Raw genomic sequence first — 20,328 nt, forward strand, 5'->3', positions numbered from 1 at the left:
GACAGTTGATGGACCCCATTGACTTCCACAGTAAAAAAAAAAAAACACTATGGAGGGAGTGGACTGGTCATCTGGAAGCATGCTTTTTGGGCCGATTATACATCTCATAATTTATTTATTTTTGTCTGACAGCCCATAAAAAATCAGTGACCCAATATTTTTGTTTTGCTTAATTGATGGATCTGGGGTCTTTGTGCTGGTGTAATGCATTTGTCAAAAAAAAAAAAAAAAAATTATCGCCAGTCCGGCCCATGAAACGAGTTAGTGGTGCCAGGTCTTTCTCCATCGGTTTGGTCTTTTTTTGGGTTCAGCATTTCCAGTACTGCTGCCATCTTGTGTACACTCATGGCAAATGTTTGATATCAGTGTCTGGTACAAGTGTGTGTCTATCCAGCAAGACGACCAACCCTGACCACTACATACATAACACATGAAAAATAACCACTGCATAACAAAAGTGCACTGCATAAACTACTATAATAACACAAGTTAACTATCTGGGTTCTGGATCTTTTTTGCCCAGACATTAATTTTAGAGTGAATATTTGGAGTGTGCTCGCAAAAACAGTAGCTGTTTTATAATTTCTGACTTACAGTAGGACATAGCCTGACACAAATATTTTTATATATTGTAAATTAAATTGTACAAACAAAACTGTGATGGACACAATTTGAAATTGATTCAACTTGATTAAAAAAAAAAAACTTCACTACTGGCACAAATCTCCTTCTGAATTAGAATTGTTGTTTTCAAATAGAAGTCTTGACAGAATACATTCACATTTAACATTTGACAGAGGATTTTATTCAAAGTGATTTACATTAAATTCTATGTTTGCATTGCCCTACATCAAACTCTTCACATTGGCACTAGTGTAAAACAATCCCTCTGCCTTCGTAGCTACAGTAAATTAAATTTTAAAAAGCCTTCTCTACTTCCTCCACAAAAGAAAAATGAAGCAGATTTTTTTTTTTTACAGAACATTAAAAAAAAAATACAGATTTTTAGAAGCTATTTATTTGTACACAATCACACCTGCAAAACTCTCTGTATGAGTTGGTGACAGTAAGAGATTCTCATCTTGTTATTAAATTAAATATCTGCATATTTAACAGTACATTCATATATTCAGAACCTGAGGATGAAGTTCCAACACCAGCGGACAGAGAGGTCAAAGAGCAACAGTGAAAGTTGAGAAACAGTCACAGTTCTGAAGACGAGACGGTTCAGAGCTGCAGTCGACTCAGTGAAGCTGGGATTCAGAGAGTCCACGATGAGCAGAAGTGTGTGACATCACACACACTCACAGATGCTGTTTCTGAGGGGAAAACAGGTGTTTTATTTACATTATAAAACATATAGCAATGATTTTCCACAAAGAAATGAAATAAGCTTTATCTTTTGTCTCCCGCATCAATGGAGGCGTCTTTAAGTATTATAACAAATCAGGTGGCCATTACAATTTACAGTCAACTTGAATATTTATTAATACATTTATTACATTGCATATAAAAAATTTTTTTGAGCAAATGATAAGCACAGATGGAAGAATGGAAACATATTTGACTATTTTTAAAAGATTAAACAACAGTTGTCTTACCGTGAAAAGCTATGACAGGAAAAGGATTATAATGATCATCATAGTGAGTGAAGGAATGACATCTGCAACGACACATCCTTTGTTTGATGCTAATGTGGGGGGAAAATATGTTATAAAATCAATTCCAGGAAAGCATATTTAAATTATCATAGTAAGTTTATTAAATTATATCTTGCATTATTAAAGCAACACCAAAGAACTTTTCCTCTTCGGTCCCCCTACAGGTTGGAAGTGGAATTGTCCATTACCGCTGTCCTAAATAATTTAGCCGACCGCTGCACGCACGCTGTTTATCCAGCCCTGGCATTGGAATGAACAATGTCCACAGACAATGTAGCGTATGTTGCATGATTTTATGAAAGTATGACGTATTGCGACATCAGAAACGAAGAAAAACAAAATAATGACTATTGTAACACTTGCCGTAAAGCAAGTCAATTTTGTAGTTTCTTATGTCTCATTCGAACTACAAATCCGCTACCCGATCTGGCAAACTTGCATAGTGCGGTTATAGCCGATGGAGGGCCGCAAAGCGAATGCAGAAGTGCCGTTCACCCTGTTACTAGTTGATGAACCACTGAAACCATTTTGGAAACATTTTTAGGTATAAAATATTCTTTAGTGTTGCTTTATGCATCTTGCATTTTTGAATGATTGCATAATCTATATAAAAGCATAAGTATATTCCTCTTGCATACAGGTTGTGTTTAGTGTCCGTCCAGCATCTCACCTTTAAGCATATCTCTCTCATAGACCCGATCACTGGTCTCCACACTCACTGCGTTCTGGAGTGTACAGGTGTAGAAGATTTCTGGATTTCCTTTTTTTATGACAGTAATGAACTTTCCTTTCGGTTGGTGTGCTGAACCCGTCAGTGTTTCTCCAGCAGAATTCTTCCAGATGATTGTTTCTCTGTACTCACATATTAAATTCACAACACCAGGGTTATCACTCGGCTCTATTTTAATCACAGGTTTGGGGACCCGTTCTGTGAAAGAAAACATATGAACATTCAGTCTATAAAGAAACACAATGAAATCAAACACAACTACACTAGCATTGCAAAAAGTTCTGTGACAGTACCATAGTGCTATGATGGTATTAGAGGGTAAAATCCAGTTACTAAACAAAACCATAACTTACAGAAAAAGTACTATAATACTACAGTGGTTTTTGGACATGTGGTATTCTTGAAAGTATCTTGGAGTACCACGTAAATACCACGGTATTAATCAAAGTATCATGGTATTACAATCTGATGCCATTATTGTACAGTTACATTGTTTTTTTCTTTTTCTGTATGTGAGGCTGAGTAAAAACAACCATAATAATAATAATAATATGATGCATTTATAATATTATATTAATGAATATAATAATCAGCATCCACTCACCCATAACAGTCAATGTGAATATTTGTTCCTGCTCTTTACCATTGATGTCAATGGTATAAACTCCAGTGTGTTCGACTGTTAGTTTAGTAATCGTGATTTGTCCGGTCGCTGTATTAAGAGTCGTGATGCCTTTGAATCTCGAATTCGTGATTGTAGTTTGTCCGTCTTCCCATTCAATCGCCTTAACCGTTCTACCACTGTATATGTGTTTCCATGTGATGTTGGTGAAAGAAGGAGTATCAATTTTGTCTAGTTGAAAAGAAACTTCATCACCTACTGCTTTCATCTCCTCTTTACCTAATCAAAATATGAGAGAGTATGTTAGTCAACATTCAACAAGAAAGTCTAATCTAGCTGGGTAATTTCAAGGAGGTTTATATATTTATAGCCCCCGCTTGATGGTAAATGAAATTAGAAAATAAAAATAAGGTCAATACAGAAACTCTTCAGTCTCTTCCGACTGAGTACAATTGAGTACAATACTATGATAATATAACTTATGGGGCAGATTTACTAAACAGTGCAAATTAGTGTGAGAGCGCAATCCCAAAACAGCGCCGATGAGACTGTAAAGTTTAGCGCGTGATCTACTGACGACGTGCAAATGAAAGAACAGATCATTTCCATAATGACAAACACAATCTACCAGTAAATCACCTTGTGTGATTCATTTAAATAACCTCCTTCCGCCATAAATGTTGCGCCTGAAAGGGAAACTCGCATATGCAATAATGAAAGATGCTCTAAGCGATGTCACACATTTTTTAGGCCAAAATTGTTTACACAAAGTTTACTAAAAAGAAAGGTTTTGTACGACTCACTTAATCAGTTAGTGTTTCTGGTGGCTGGAATTTTGTCAATAAAAAGTAGTCGATCTCCAAATGCAACGTAACATGGGGACATGAACTTTGTGTACACAAACAATGTAGTCAATGCTCAAGTTCATGTGTAGATCCCCATGTGATACTTCGAGCACAGTTTTATGTTGTGTCGAGCCTTCTTAGTGTTTTAAAAATAGCGACTTTGATGCTTTCATAGAAGTGCCCCATTCAATCCCATTCAAAAGGCATTTTGACCTAAAACGAAAATACGGTCAATCTTAAAAGTGACGTTTCCATTCTAATTATGCATTATGAGTAATATTCCAACCATCTCCACTTTTTTCAAAAGTCGGCTCGACCAGAGAAAGAGCCTGGCGGCGCCTGTGTCTGCGGTGATGCTAGCAAAGAGGAGTTTAGCACAACATCCAGCCTTGCTATTTCAGATGAACCTGAGCATCAGCACCAGCACGACAAGACAGAGAACCCCAGCCCGGCTGGAGTGACAGAAACCTGTCCAAGTAAAGACAGAGGGGTTATCTAGCCATAAATAAAGACCTTTTGACCTCACGGGTGTGAAGACAGTAAAACGTACTCGGTTACTAATGTAACCTCGGTTCTCTCTAGAAGAGGGAACGAGTATTGCGTAAGTAGCTTACGCATCGGGAAAGTCTTCTTTCTTCGAGATCTGAAGCCAAAAAATTATCCTTAATTTTGTATTCATTGTCAACGCAGTGCAGCAGCCGACAGACCTAGGCAGGCTAAATAAGCGTGCTCATTGGCTGCTCGGCTGCAACTGCTTAAGCCTATTGGTGAGCGCTCTGAACGCGGCAACCAATGAGGGCGCTTCGCGCCCTCCACACCCTTCTAACCGTCAGAATGGGCGTGGCCAGCGTGTATATATTCAGCGCTCACAGGCTAAAATTCTGGTTTTCGCAGTCTGAAGCGCAAAAGCTCGTGGCGCGACACGGCAGGTTACGCAATACTCGTTCCCTCTTCTAGAGAGAACCGAGGTTACATTAGTAACCGAGTACGTTCTCTTACGAGAGGTTCTCTCGTATTGCGTAAGTAGCTTAGAATAGGAAATAGGAAACAGAACGGATCAGCCGGTCTGAGTCAAACACTTCACCCTGAGTAGTTACCAGAATAGCGCCAGCATATGAACGTAGTCTGCACACGGGAGCTGGGCAGAGCATACATGTCACTTATACTGACAATATTTATGCCTGTAGGGCAGGAACTTCCAGGTTATAAAACCTCACGAATGTTGACGGGGAGGCCCAGCTCGCCGCCATACAAATGTCGTGGATAGAAATTCCGCTGGACCAGGCCCACGACGAGGCCATGCCTCTAGTGGAATGGGCTCTGATGCCCAGAGGGCACTGCAGGTGTCTGGAGGCATAAGCTGCTGCTATTGCGTCCACTATCCACCTGGACAAGCTCTGCTTCGAGGCGGCAAGACCTTTGGTGCGTCCGCCGAAGGAAACAAAGAGCTGCTCTGAACGCCTGAAAGCGGCGGAGCGCGTGATGTAAACTCTCAGTGCCCGGACAGGGCATAGAAGGTTATCACTGTCCCCACTATCGGATGCTGGCAGAGCCGAGAGGGAAATAACTTGTGCCCTAAACAGGGTTCCAATCGCTTTGGGGATGTAACCGTGCCTCGGTCTGAGAATGACTTTCGAGTCATTCGGCCCGAACTCGAGACATGCAGGGCTAACAGATAGCGCGTGCAAATCACCCACTCGTTTGACTGAAGACAGAGCTATCAGAAAAACGGTTTTAAGCGACAGATACTTTAGATCCGCGGATTCAAGCGGTTCAAAGGGAAAAGCCTTTAGGGCCGCCAGGACCAAGGACAGATCCCACGAGGGAACCGAGGGGGGCTGCGGGGGATTCATCCTTCTAGCTCCTCTGAGGAAGCGGATAATGAGCTCATTCCTTCCCATTGCCCGGCCGCGCGTCGTCTCAGCGAACGCTGTAATAGCGGCCACATATACTTTGAGCGTGGAAGGGGATCTGCCCTTTTCCAACAGCTCTTGTAAGAAGGAGAGCACCCGCGGGACCCCGCATGCGCGCGGATCCAGGTTTTGAGTAGCGCACCATTTAGAAAACACCGACCATTTAGACGCATAGAGCCGTCTCGTGGAGGGGGCTCTCGACTGTGTGATCGTGTTCACGACCCATTCTGACAGGTCAACGGGTATCCGTTGATCACCCATGCATGCAGCGACCAGCGCTCTGGATGGGGATGCCAGATCGATCCAGCGGCTTGGGAGAGGAGATCCTTTCTCACCGGGATCGGCCACGGGGGTGAGTGCGACAGCCTCACTAGCTCTGGGTACCAAGTTTGGTTTTCCCATCGCGGGGCTATAAGCAGCACTGAGTGGTGCGTTTCTCTGATCCTCGAAATGACCTGTGGCAACAGGGAGATCGGAGGAAAAGCATACAGCGGGAGGCTGGGCCATGTCTGGGACAGCGCGTCCTCGCTCTTCAAATAAAACTTCAGGCATTGAGCATTGTCTTTCGACGCAAAGAGGTCGATTTCCGCTCTGCCGAATAGGCGCCAGAGAAACTGGACTGTCTGGAGGTGCAGAGACCATTCTCCCGGGGGAATGTTGTCCCTGGACAGTCTGTCTGGACCGACATTCAGGTGGCCCGGTACGTGCGCGGCTTTCAGCGAGCGCAGCGAGCGGTAAGCCCACACGAGAAGGCGTTCTGTCAGCCTGCACAGATTCCTGGATCTGACACCGCCCTGTCGGTTCACATAGGATACCACGGACATGTTGTCCGAGCGGACTAGCACATGGTGATCCCGTATGAATGGGAGGAAGCGCCTGAGCGCGTTCTCGACCGCTATCATCTCCAAACAGTTTATGTGGAGGCATTTTTCCCGGTCTGACCATAGGCCAAAAGCCGGTTTGCCCTCGAACAGAGCGCCCCAGCCTGAGGTGGAAGCGTCCGTCGAGATAATTTTGCGGCGCGTTCTCGACCGCTATCATCTCCAAACAGTTTATGTGGAGGCATTTTTCCCGGTCTGACCATAGGCCAAAAGCCGGTTTGCCCTCGAACAGAGCGCCCCAGCCTGAGGTGGAAGCGTCCGTCGAGATAATTTTGCGGTGTGAGATAGCTCCCATTGTCACTCCCCGCTGGTACCAGTCGGCCGCTAACCAGGGCTTCAGAGCTGAAATGCAGCTCTGAGTCACTCTGATGCGAATACCGCCGGAAGCCCATGCTCTGTGAGGCACTCGGGCATTCAGCCAGCATTGTAGCGGGCGCATTCGTAAAAGACCCAGCCGAAGCACTGCTGCGGCTGAGGCCATACAACCCAGTAGCCTCTGAAATGTTTTGAGAGGTACGGTGCTGCCCGGCCGGAGGGACGCGGCCAGGCGTCGAATGCAGCGCGCGCGCTGTGTCGACAGGCGGGCCGTGTACTGATATACCTGACCGTCGAAGGCGAATCTCAAGAATGGCCTGTGACGGGGTATTATCAGGATCTGAAAAGCACGCGTCTTTTAGATCGAGAGATATAAACCAGTCCCTCGGGCGAATTTGCGCGAGAATTTGTCTGGTTGTGAGCATTTTGAACGGTCTTCTCATAAGAGCCTCGTTCAAACGTCTCAGATCCAAAATTGGTCTGAGTGCTCCGTCCTTCTTGGGAACGAGGAAATAACGGCTGTAAAAGCCCGACTCGCTCATGGAAGGGGAAACCGGTTCCATAGCCCTTTTGCACAGAAGTGTAGCTATTTCTGCTCGAAGTAGATGTGCTACTTCCCCATTCACTCTGGTCTCGATACGCGCTTGAAAGCGCGGAGGGCGGCGAGCAAACTGCAGAGTATAGCCCTGTTTTACTGTGCTTAGCACCCGTTCTGATGCGCCTGGAATAGTTTCCCACGCTTTTGCGTGTGCAGCCAGGGGCAGAATGGCCTCCGGGCTCCGATCGCCGCGCATCGCGGGCTCGAGAGCTCGAAACGGAGGGGCGGGCGCGCGCTCTTGGTGCTTAGATACGGCAGATCGCACGCAGCGATAGCTGGCCGTTTTACACACAGTGTCCCGGTGGCTTTAGACGGGGAACATAAAGTGTGAGGCGCGACGCGCGATGGCGGCGTCGGGGCGAAAATGTTCGTTAGTATGTGTGAGCGCTCGAGGGCGGGCACAGGAGTTACATTCAGGGGCGGGCGCGGCGCGCGCGCTCTTGGTGGTTAGATACGGCGGATCGCACGTAGCGATAGCTGGCCGTTTTACACAGTGTCCCGGTGGCTTTGGACGGGGAACATATAGTGTGAGGCGCGAAAATGTCTCACATTTAACTCTCACAGGACTCACATTTAAAACATGACCGGTCGTGCGAGGCCGTGTGACAGAGCGGGCAGTGAGTAGGTGTGGGCACGGAGAAGTGGACACGTGACCTACTTTTAACACTAAAGCGGCTTTTGCCTGCTTCATGAGAGTGGGCTCTGTGAGAGACACGGGATGTATAGTGCTTGTGTACAGGGGTGAGCACAGAACGTGGGCACATTCACTGTACTAGAAACACATACGGCGTCAGCCGTGCAACCAGACATTATGCTCTTTTGACATTTTTCTGGGTTGCCGTGAGAACGGCGGATGCGCGCAGGCGAGCGGGTAGATACCGGCTCGTTGACTGCGGGGTAAACAGCTGCAGTAGCCGTGGCAACGGGGACTGACAGAGCGTTAAGCTTCGACGGTGGTCCAGCCGCAGGGCTGCGGGATTTAACCGTCTTTTCTTCTCTCGTGTTTAGACGCTCAAAAAATACTCGAGCACCCTGAGAAGGTGTGGTGCGAGGGGCGGGTTCGCTTTCTGTAAGTAAGAAAGACTGGCCGCGAGCTCGGAGAAGCAAGCAGCATAAATTTTATTTTCCCCGAGAGCTGGGATCGAACGCGGGTCTCTCGCATGAAAGCGTATGATTCTGCCACTGAGCCACAGGGGAATCACATAGGCTTTTAGTTAGCGCGAGCATATAAAAAGCGACCTCATGTGTCGCGTCGGCGTTCGTTTGCAGGCGAGCGTGTGTTTAAAACAGGCTCGTTTACTGCAATAGTAATATTTCCAGTCGCCTGAACTTAAGAGGGGACTGAGAAATGTGTGAGGATTGGCGGTTGTCCCGCCGTAGCGAGACTAACACACTCTCTTCTCTTTTCGCCGGTGAGTGAGGCGCGCACGCTGAACGCTGCTCGTGACCGTCCGCTTTGTCATCCCTTGAACGGCGCAATCTGCGCGGCCCAACGAGGGAGAGAGCGGGCTTGTTTTCTGTATGTAAGAAAAACTGGCCGCGAGCTCGGAGAAGCGAACAGCATAAACTTTAACTGCCGCGAGAGCGGGGACCGAACCCCGGTCTCTAGCTTGACAGTCTAGGATTCCGCCACTGAGCCACAGGGGAGAATACATTCGTATCGTGTCTTGTGACGGCGTTTGCTTGCAGGCGAGCGTGTATTTATAACAGGCTCGTATACTGCAATAGTAACAATTCCAGTCGCCTGAACTTAAGAGGGGACTGAGAAATGTGTGAGAATGGAGGTTATAGTCCAGGCCACGGCGGGACGAAAACACTCTGTTCCCCTTTCACCAGTGACGCGCGAGGACGGAGTAGCTTTCTTGTAACGTAAAGAGAGCTCAGACCGTCCGCTCCTGCCATCCCTTGTGAGCGGCGCAGTTTGCGCGGCTCGAACAGAGGGAGAGGAAACTCGCTCCGAGACCGTCCGCTCCTGCCATCCCTCGTGAGCGGCGTATTGCACGGCTCGAACAGAGGGAGAGGAAACTCACTCCGAGACCGTCCGCTTCTGCCATCCCTCGTGAGCGGCTCAGTTTGCGCGGCTCGGACAGAGGGAGAGGAAACTCGCTCCGAGACCGTCCGCTCCTGCCATCCCTCGTGAGCGGCTCAGTTTGCGCGGCTCGGACAGAGGGAGAGGAAACTCGCTCCGAGACCGTCCGCTCCTGCCATCCCTCGTGAGCGGCGTATTGCACGGCTCGAACAGAGGGAGAGTACGGGTATCTATCACATTCGCCTCATCTCCTGACGCGGCGGCGGCGCGGGCAGAGCCGGCGGTAGAGCGGCCGGGAGGGAGAGGGCGAGGGAGAGGTTCCGGCGAGCTCCTCAGTCACAACAGTCTCCGGTGGTCGCTGCGAGCGGCGCTTCTTATTGCGCGGCCCGGCAGGGACAGGCGGAGCGACAGCTTGGTCGAAAGCTTCAAGTCGAGCCCGCAGGGTCGACATTGAAAGCTCTTCGCACTCGGAGAGTGCGGTGGCGGCGTGCCCGCGGCCCAGGCGGAGAGCGCAGAGAGGTGGCGGTCTCCGTTGCTGAGTGGGGCGCGGCACGAGCCGCAAAAACGAGGCGTTTTAACAAAAACGCCTCGTGCTCTTTTAGAGTACACACAGAAACAGTAATAATGTAAAGGATATGTCGCCGGATAGCGTAGCAGGCACGGATGGCTGAAGGCGGCGAAGACGGCCGGCTTCCTCAGGCGCTGTCCTAAGCTTGCTGGTCGCTGGTTTCAACGGCGGCGGCTCTCAAGATCCAGCGATGCGAAGAGCGTCGCTGAAGACAAGAAAATCAGAATTTTAGCCTGTGAGCGCTGAATATATACACGCTGGCCACGCCCATTCTGACGGTTAGAAGGGTGTGGAGGGCGCGAAGCACCCTCATTGGTTGCCGCGTTCAGAGCGCTCACCGATAGGCTTAAGCAGTTGCAGCCGAGCAGCCAATGAGCACGCTTATTTAGCCTGCCTAGGTCTGTCGGCTGCTGCACTGCGTTGACAATGAATACAAAATTAAGGATAATTTTTTGGCTTCAGATCTCGAAGAAAGAAGACTTTCCCGATGCGTAAGCTACTTACGCAATACGAGAGAACCTCTCGTAAGAGAACCCAGGGGGGTTAGAAGGGCCACCGTCTTTCTAAAACCAGCTAGATCTGGTTTACTGGGGTGAGTGGAAAATTACAGAAGAAGAGACTTTGAAGAAAGGGGTATAAGAAGGCTGTCTGTTTTCTGTGTGATGTAGGTCTTGCTCCTCTCTCTGGGTAGCTGCGGTGATTTTGTGACCAAACCACTTTTAAAAGAATAAATATCTTTTAAAATACAATCTGAATCCTGATGTCTCTTATGCCGTGATGCTGTTTGTTTAATTATTGTTTTTGCCACAACAATTAAAAACCCTGATTATTATTATAGATGCCCGGATCGGCGCAGAAACCTTCCGAATCTGCGTCCACCGACCCACCTAAATAAATAATTTTTCTGATTTAGCTAGAGCCCAGCACCTGCATTTCACCACCCCTCTGTCCCCGTATGATGTGTTTGTTTTTTAATCATGTAACGTTATTGTATTAATGTTGACTGTTCCTTTTTATGACCAGATACGCGTTCTAGGCTTATCAATGCATACTATGTGGGACTCATTCTCTAGTTGAGGGTACTTTCATGTAAGATTTCACATATTTTAAAAGTAGCCTATTGCAATATATCTTTCGTCTTTTTCCGTCAGTTCACTGCAGAGAAGTATCGCTTTGTTGTTTTTAATATTTTTAGGACCTTCCACTGATTAAATCCCCTAGGCCTATTCACAAGATGTTATTATGTTTTTATTTTAATTTATTGTTATTATGTTGTCATTTCAAACATCTTGGGGCTCCAAGATTTTGTGCCCAGGGGCCTCTGCTTTCTAAATCCGTGCCTGGGTGTGAGTCAGTGTAGGACAGAGTATCCACCTTTTTCCTGACGAGCGTACTGTGTTTTGAATTATGTGTAACACTTCTCGTTTGGGGAACTTCCATTCAAAAAGTTCAAATAATTTCTAATTATAAGCTTGCACTACAAATAATCATTATCCGTGAGTTTGACTGACTGAATGAGCTGTAAATCAGGAAAGTAATGCTTGGTATTTTAATGCGACATGGTATCACGAGAATATCTACCCAGCAAACAAAACATTTTCACAACGTTGTATTTTGGTTGCAATTAGGTAATTTTGCAATACTACGTTTAAAAAAAGTTTTAGAAACCACACCTAAAATGTAAAAAATAAGAGGGTGAGAGTCGACCACCATTCAACCCGAAAAAAGTCATATAACTACTCCAATGACTCCGAAGCTGTTCGGTAAAAAAGTTACTTAGTTCACCTTTAAAACAGATGTGTGTAGAGAAGCAAATACTTCTCTCCCTACCAACCCTTGCAGCTTTAAAGACCGGAGAAAGAGAAAACAGGCAGAAACAGAGACAGAAAAGTCAGAATGAGAGTTTTATCTTACAAATAAATTTTTTTTAGAAACGTTGTGAAAATGTCAACCTGGTATGTTTTCTTTAAATGGTCAATAAAACGAAAACAAAACCAGACCAAACTGTAACTTTTGTGAGACGTTTTATTTAGGTGTTGAAATAACATAATCTGCACACTTAACATAATCTGCACAGTGTTCGATCACATGGAACGTGAAAATAGAGACACCAGCCACCATAGTCACATGTTTGCTGGGAGCCAGAGCGCCTGACATCAAAGCAAATTTAAAAGTGCTGGCTAATGCTAATCGTAAATTCTCTAAGATTATTATTCACGTCGGCACAAATGATGTTCGACTCCGCCAGTCGAAGATCACCAAAATTAATGTTAAAGAGGTGTGTGAACTCGCAAGTACGATGTCAGGCACTGTCATTTGCTCTGGACGCCTTCCTGTTCGCAGGAGTGATGAGATACTTAGTAGATTGTCCTCACTCAATGGCTGGTTGTCTAAGTGGTGTCCGCAAAATAATATTGAATTTATAGACAATTGGAAAAGTTTTTGGGGCTGACCTGACCTGTTGAAAAGAGATGGTATTCATCCCTGCTGGGATGGTGCTGCTCTTCTCTCTAGTAATATGGCACATAGTCTTAGAGCTCAAACATGACAATCTGGGGCTCAGGTCAGGAAGCAGACCGACTGGCTAAACCGACCGTCTGCTAGCTGTCTCACGTCACCAAGGTCAGATAAATCCCATCACTCAGATCATTATCTAGTCTTGTGTAAACTTCATTTAGCCAAGGCTGCAAAGCCGACTCCGTGTTACAAATATGTTAGACCTATCACTTCTGCCAGTAAAGATTGCTTTATTAATAATCTTCCTGATCAGTTTCATCCTCTCAGCATCCCAGATAGCTTAGAAGAACTCAATATTGCGAATGAAACTTTTAACTCTCTCTTTTCCAGCACTTTAGACACAGTTGCTCCGTTGCGCTTAAAGAAGATTAAAGAAAATAGTTCAATGCCGTGGTGCAACGAGCACACTCAGGCCCTTAAGAGAGCAGCCAGAAAAATGGAGCGCAACTGGAAGAAAACAAAACTAGAGGTATTTCGCATTTCATGAAAAGAGAGCTCGATTGCATACAGAGAGGCCTTAGAAGCTGCTAGATCTGCTTATTTTTCAATCCTATTAGAAGAGAATAAACAAAACCCTAGGTATTTATTTGAAACAGTGGCTAAACTAACGAAAAATAAAGCTTAAAGCCCAGAAGTTTCCAAGCAGCACAGCAGTAATGACTTTATGAACTTCTTCACTTGATAATATCAGGGAGAAAATTATAACTATGCAACCGTCTACTACAGTATCACATCAGGCAGTGCATTGTAGTATCCCTAAGGAAAAATTTTATTCATTCATTGCTAGCAATTCAAGCAGACTCTACAGGTCGCTATGTCATAGTAGTTGTTAACTTTCCCAACTACTTGTATGTGCACCAAACTATGACGATAGTCTTTTCTTACAAACATCAACAGTTACAAATTTTTTTTCTAGAATACCAAAACTGGATACATACACATTATTTGATATTAGGAGGAGATATGAATTGTGTAATGTTACTCTGCTATCTCCAAGTCAATTCATTGACCCACTTCCTGCTATCGTGCAAATCCCGTCAGTTCAGCCATTTGCTGAGGTCACCCACTCACTCGCGGGACCAGGAGGTTCAGGCTGCGGGGACTCCATCTACCCATGCCCTGCCCACTCACATGCCTCTAACGAAGATGGGTCCTACAGATGACCCTGAGGCATTCATTGATCTCTAAGCCTCATTACACAAGGTTCATTTAAGCCTATGTGGTTGCCCTGCACGCTTAATAAACAAACTACAGCTGGTCCAAAACGTAGCAGCTCGAGTTCTTACCAGAACCAGGAAGTGAATCAATCAAAACTAACTTTATCTGGACAGTAACTTTATTCTAGAGCTGCTGTAAAGCCTAAACAATCTATGTTGCTTTAATTTCCTATTATCACTGTAAAGCTGCTTTGAAACAATCTATATTGATAAAAGCGCTATATAAATTAAGGTGACTTGACTTGACCTAGGTCTCCGGATGCAGCCCATATTCGATGCATCCTCAATATCAAGAACACATCTGGGCACTTTCATGTGTCCTCTGTTCTTGCATTCTTGAGTATTAGAATTGAACTTTGACGGTTGTTGATTACTTTTAAGAGTGTAATGCTATAATTATAATACATACACTCTCAGAAAAAAGGTACAAAAGCTGTCACTTGGGTGGTACACTTTCAAAAGGCCTTGCCTAAAGAGTGCATAATAGTACCTCATAGTTACATATTGGTACCTTTCAGTACATAAAGAAGTCTGTAAAGAAAATAATTAATTGTTTAAATTTTAAGTGTTTTTTAAGAGATCAGGTAGTGAACCTGCAAACACTGCCCCTGGATGAGGCAGACCGAGCCCTGGCTTTGCTCTGTCCCGTTCGTGCTCTGCGTATGTATGTGGACAGAACTCAAAGCGTCAGGGCCTCAGAGTCAGACCAGCTCTTTGTCTGGTCAGCAGAAGGGAAAGGCTGTCTCCAAGCAGAGGATGGCCCACTGGAAAGTGGATGCCATCGCCTTGGCTTACCAAGCTCAAGGCGTGCCCTGCCCGCTCAGGTTGCATGCACACTCCACGAGAGGCGTTGCATCCTCCTGGGCGCTGGCATGTGGCTCCTCGCTAACAGATATCTGTAGCGCTGCGGGCTGGGCGACACCTAACATGTTCGCTAGATACTATAGCCTACGGCTAGAACCCGTGTCCTCCCGTGTTCTCACCAAAAACGGGTAGAAGCACTGTGAGTACCGGCTTTGTCGGCTAACTGCACCCTACTGTGCATCCTTATTGCTCCAGAGTCAAACCTGTTGAGTCCTCCAACACCCTCGGCCCGGACATGGCGGAGCGTCCGGTATCAGGCCTTTATCCGCTGAATCCTTGAGAACAGGGTCTAGCCTGGGTCCCATATGATTGACCCTACGGGGATCCCATGTGTGTATATTCTCCGTGGCTGCTCCTAAACGGAAGCTTGTGTCTTTCCTTTGGGCTAAGTCACCCACTATTCATATGCAGTACAACCCTCGGGTTAGTCCATATGTGTGTTCCCACATAACTCTCCTTAAGAATGTGGCTCCCGCAGTGTTCCCCTCGCTCAGATCGGGCACGCTTTTCCAGTGTTATCCAATAATCTCACTGTATGGGTTATCACGGAACAACAGTGACAGATACTCTCTGTGTAAGCCCTCTCCTATCGTCCTTCCAGGCAAGAAGTTGTGGAGGCTCACACAGGGCGCTGGATGGGGTGCAGCAGCTGTGGCGCTTTGGTAGGGATTCCTATTCGTTGATCACCACAATGTACGTCATAGTGACCGGAAGATAGGGAACGTCTCGGTTACATATGGTAACTTTCGTTCCCTGAGGGAGGGAATGGAGACGTACATCCCGTCGCCACATCTGCTGCGACCCGCCGAGGAAGCCAGCTCACCGGCTCGGCTCCTCAGCAAAAAAAGTAAGTGCAATCACACCAGCTGCTCGTTAAATACCCGCGCTGCGAGGCTGCACAGCTGATGCAAATGATTGCACGCCAATATGCATTGGCTCGTTTAGTTTCACTCTAAGTAGTTTGGCCTCTTTAGTGAGATTCCTATTCGTCGATCACCACGACATACGTCTCCGTTCCCTCCCACAGGGAACGAGGGTTACCATATGTAACCGAGATGGTTTATATCAATATTTAAGGTCAGGTCTGTTCAAACCCATAAAGTTCTAGATTTACAGTATGTTTCCTTAAAGAAAACACAAGAGCATTTTTAACAATTTCAAGAATAAAAAGCATGTGAAATAAAAAGAACTTACATGATACTGTAACACTCTCACTTTTGCCTTTGCTGACAGGATTGTGTGCCTCGCATGAGTACGGTTTATTCTCCTGTACTTGAATAGATGACAAGAACACTTGAAGGTTTATTTTGTTCTGGATCATTTTGTCTTCTTCATACCAGGATAGAGTCAGATCTTTTCTTTCTCCGATGTCACAGGTGAGAGTCGCATTCCCATCTTTTGTGCATATGATCTTCACAGCAGGTTTAGGGGCCTTTTCTGTAACAGAAACATGGTGGTTATTTCCTACTGTAACAACTATAGAAATATACAGTCTGATTTTGTTATTATTATTGTGTTGGAAGGGTAGAAATATTTGTCATCTTACCATATACTTTAATTTCCACATCTCCTTTACCAGTCTCTTTACCATCAGCAGTAAATGTGTTGAATGTATATTTGCCCGTGTCCTTCAGACTAACACTTAAAAATCTCAATGATCCATCTTCTTTCATAGATACACCTTCAGATATTTCTCTGATTTTCCCACCTTTCCAGCGAAGAATGATGCCGAGTGTGTCATGGACCCATTTAATCTCATAAGGTTTCTCATTGTTTTTTGTTGGCAGCTTAATGATGCAGGACCTTCCTTCTAGTAGATCTTTTCCACATATCTCTGTTGAGACTATAATGAATAAAATTAGATTAGTATTTAATAAAACTCAACAGGGTTCAACTGCTCATATTTGGTTCACTATGAGGAAAAAGCGTAAAAACAGAGAATGAATAATTCTCAGAGTGGGTTTCTTTTCAATTTCAAAGTCAATTTCGGTTCAGACACTAACCTTAGACAACACAGTTCAATATTATATTCCCGCCATAAAAAAGTTAATTTAAAGGTGCTCTAAGTGATGTTGGGTTACATCACTTCTTGTTGACGTTTAAAGTATTGTCAAACAAAACGGAGGCTAGTAGACCCTCCCTCCTCCTCATCCGCGCATTAACCCCCCAAACCACACCGCAAATTTTTCTTGTCGGTTATTGGCTGGAACAGTTTGTTATGTTTCATGGTGCGGTTGAGCCCAGTTTGTTTTTGTTGCTGTTTGTGGAGCCTGGGCTGTCTACAGAGCCTGCGTTTTTTATAGTGTGTTCAGGGGACAGGCAGCTAGCCTATGGTGAGGAGATGTTTGCTGTATGTGACAAAAAATGGTTTGGCCTAAAAAACATGTGACATCGCTTAGAGCACCTTTAACACACACTGACTCCTATAACAACAACAACAGGATCTTTCATCGCACTGTACGGGGTAAGTTGTCACAAACGGGGATTTGCGTAAGTGCCTATTAAATCAGAACTTAAACAGCAAAATTATTATAAAAACAGCAGAAAGGTAAAAGGTAACTTAAAAATACCAAACCATTGTTATGGCCAACAGAACTTAAATTTGTGTAAAATTACAACACATATGCCCTGACCTGACATTTATATATCTATAAAGAAACCGTTCAGTTAAAATCTGCCTTCTTTATATAATGACCAAAAAAAATATGACATTGAAACTTCACAAATTCTTATAATTTCAGACTGTTTTGAACTAGATGTTTGAAACCAACAAATCAGTGCTTGATAAAACAAGACTCAAAATAGTTCCTGAAATACAGACTTTGTGCTGAACTATTAAAGTAAAGGCAGTTTCAGCAGCGATAGAAAAAACATTTTGGGTCTCCAAAGAAACTTTCAGTCAAAAGCTCTAAAAAGAACCATTGTTTTCTTATTTCGAAGAACATTTTAAGAATCTAAAGAACCTTTTAATAATCTAAATATCATTTTTCCACTTAAAAAAACTTTTTGTGGAATGGAAAGATTCCATTGATGTTTAAATGTTCTTCAGAAACAAAGTCCAATAAAGAACCTTTATTGTAACACTATAATTTGACTACATATCTAAATGTTCGACTTTCTGTGATTGTCTTCTATTAAAGACCGACACGAACAAACACTCATTGCAGCAGTTTACATGTAAACGTCATAGATTGCATTTAAAAGTGTCCAAAAATTACAGTATAAGAGCATTTGTTGCTTCATGGACATATTTTTCTTGATCTGACACTAAAAATGGCCTTAACTAATTTTTCTGACAATTTAGATGTTAGATGCATTTTAGAGTTATTATAATGCAGTTTGCATGAAATGATTGATTCTTAAAATATTTTGATCGCAACTTTTGATCTCAAATATAAAATATATATTTACAAAATATATAAGAAAAACTGTTTCTCCACTTCAGTCTATTAACATATTTCTATACAAAATGAAGTCAGAACCTACCAGAGAGTGCAGCGAAGCCACAGAGGAATAAAAACAAGAGATTGTATTGGCAGCTCATTGCTCTTCTGAACACAGCAAATGTTGCAGAAACTTTTTCACAGTCAACTGGAGGAAACTGTTTTGCGATCAATTTCCTGTTTTATGATCAGAGAGTTGGCGGTCCTGTCTCGAGGACACAGAAAGAATTTCCTGTTTGCGATCAGAGAGTTGGTGGTTACGCTGACATAACCATAAACTGAAGATGTCGATAAAAGGGATAGTTCACCCAAAAATGAAAATGTTGTCATCATTTACTCAGCCTCATGTTGTTCCAAACCTGTAAGAGTTTCTCTCTTCTGTTGAACACAAAAGAAGGTATTTTGAAGAATGTCAGAACCAGACAGTTGATGGACCCCATTGACCTTCACAGTAGGAAAGAAAATACTATGTAAGGAGTGGACTGGTCATCTGGAAGACTGACATGCTTTTTGGGCCGATTTTACAGCCCATAAAACATTGGTGACCCATTCTTAATTGATCTGGGGTCTTTGTGTCGCCGTAATGCATTTGTCAAAAAAAAAAAAAAAAAAAAAAACAATCGACAGACCGGCCCATAAACCGAGATATTGGTGCCAGGTCTTTCTGCATCGGTTTGGTCTTTTTTGGGTTCAGCATTTCCAGTACTGCTGCCATTTTGTGTACACTCACGGCAAATGTTTGATATCAAACAAGGTACAAGTGTGTGTCTATCCAGCAAGACCACCAACTCTGACCACTACATACGTAACACATGAAAAATAACCACTGCATAACAAAAGTGCACTGCATAAACTACTATAATAACACAAATGAATTATGGGTTCTGGATCTTTTTTTGCCCAGACATTAATTTTAGAGTGAATATTTTGAGTGTGCTCCCAAAAAATATCTGACTTACAGTATAGCCTGACACCAATATTTGTATTTATTGTAAATATGTAATTAAATTATACAGACAAAACTGTGATGGATACAATTTGAAATTCATTCAACTTAATAAAAAAAAATACTTCACTACTGGCACAAATCTCCTTCTGAATTTGAATTTTTGTTTTCTCAAATAGAAGTCTTAACAGGTTAGCTGCGGTGCATACAGACTTTCACACTGCACACGGTTGCAGTCCGTCGATCCGTTCCAGTTGCAGTGCGTAGGCCTATACAGCAGTGCAGCCATCGTTTCCGCACCGAGTCTATTTTTACTGTGCTGCACGCGCTGAATTAAAGTGACAGCGCATGTTTCGTGGTCAAAATGAATACAGATTGACCAGATTGACATGAAAATGTAGTAATCTCACCATAAATGCATTTAATTAAATACTAGCCTACTATTTTTCACAGTCATCTTTTTACTTCAAGACCGGGGTAAATCAAGGAAAAATACAATTTACTTCAACAAGGCGACATAATGAACAACACTCGTCTCATTCGTGGAGGTGGAAAAACAAGTTCTTTGTGACATGCAAGATTTATTGTATAAAGATTTTAATTATGCAAAAGAAAGGGTATGAGTCTGCTGTTTTTGTCAATTTTAAGTTTTAATTTAAAATGTATGCGATTTTAATATAAGTGCATGGTTAAATATTTTATCACTTGCTTGAGCAACTTAATATATAATTATAGAAGTAATGCATTGAATAATAGTTTGTTTAAATTGTGTTTAAACGTGAATACGTACGCCTATGAAAGAGTATATAGCCTAAGTGTACAAAGAGGATCGCAATGCTGACAAAAAAAAAAAAAAATTTGCTGATAACTTCTGGATTTGAAATACAATGTGTTTGTGGCACAGCCGCAGATCAGTTACGCACTGCAAACGCAGCTTATGTGAAAGCACTTTAGCGCCTGCTGCTCCTGCACCGCACACGCACTGCACACAGAGTGTGTGAAACGGGTGTGAGTCTATTGCTGTGATGCAGGTGCTGAATTAAAGTGACAGTGCATGGTTCGTGGTCAAAATTAACACAGATTGACATGAAAATATAATAATCTGTCAGGTAGGCTATGTGAGAGAGAGGACCCAAATGCGATATGCAGCACAGGGGCGGACTAGCCATCTGGAGCACC

General features: G+C 44.0%; 1 protein-coding gene across 1 annotated transcript; it reads right to left on the minus strand.

Moving 5' to 3' along the window:
• Window positions 1-732: 732 nt before the first annotated feature.
• Window positions 733-18,435, minus strand: LOC308688795 (cell adhesion molecule CEACAM5-like). Its single transcript, XM_081362174.1, has 7 exons — window positions 18,247-18,435; window positions 16,307-16,603; window positions 15,955-16,197; window positions 2,996-3,292; window positions 2,332-2,589; window positions 1,602-1,690; window positions 733-1,319 (listed from the first exon to the last, which is right to left on the minus strand). Exons 1-6 carry the CDS (start codon window positions 18,302-18,304, stop codon window positions 1,611-1,613), a joined length of 1,233 nt encoding a protein of 410 aa, XP_081218300.1. The 5' UTR covers window positions 18,305-18,435; the 3' UTR covers window positions 733-1,319; window positions 1,602-1,610.
• Window positions 18,436-20,328: the final 1,893 nt, after the last annotated feature.

This window comes from Scardinius erythrophthalmus, assembly GCF_964197995.2.
Source record: "Scardinius erythrophthalmus genome assembly, chromosome: 3".
Lineage (NCBI taxonomy): Eukaryota > Metazoa > Chordata > Actinopteri > Cypriniformes > Leuciscidae > Scardinius > Scardinius erythrophthalmus.

Coding starts and splice junctions, on each gene's coding strand:
- LOC308688795 (XM_081362174.1), bottom strand. CDS start 18,304: ATGAGCTGCCAATACAATCTCTTGTTTTTATTCCTCTGTGGCTTCGCT. Junction 16,198..16,306: donor TGTGGAAATTAAAGTATATG/GTAAGATGACAA, acceptor TTTCTGTTACAG/AAAAGGCCCCTAAACCTGCT. Junction 1,691..2,331: donor TGAGAGAGATATGCTTAAAG/GTGAGATGCTGG, acceptor CCCCCACATTAG/CATCAAACAAAGGATGTGTC.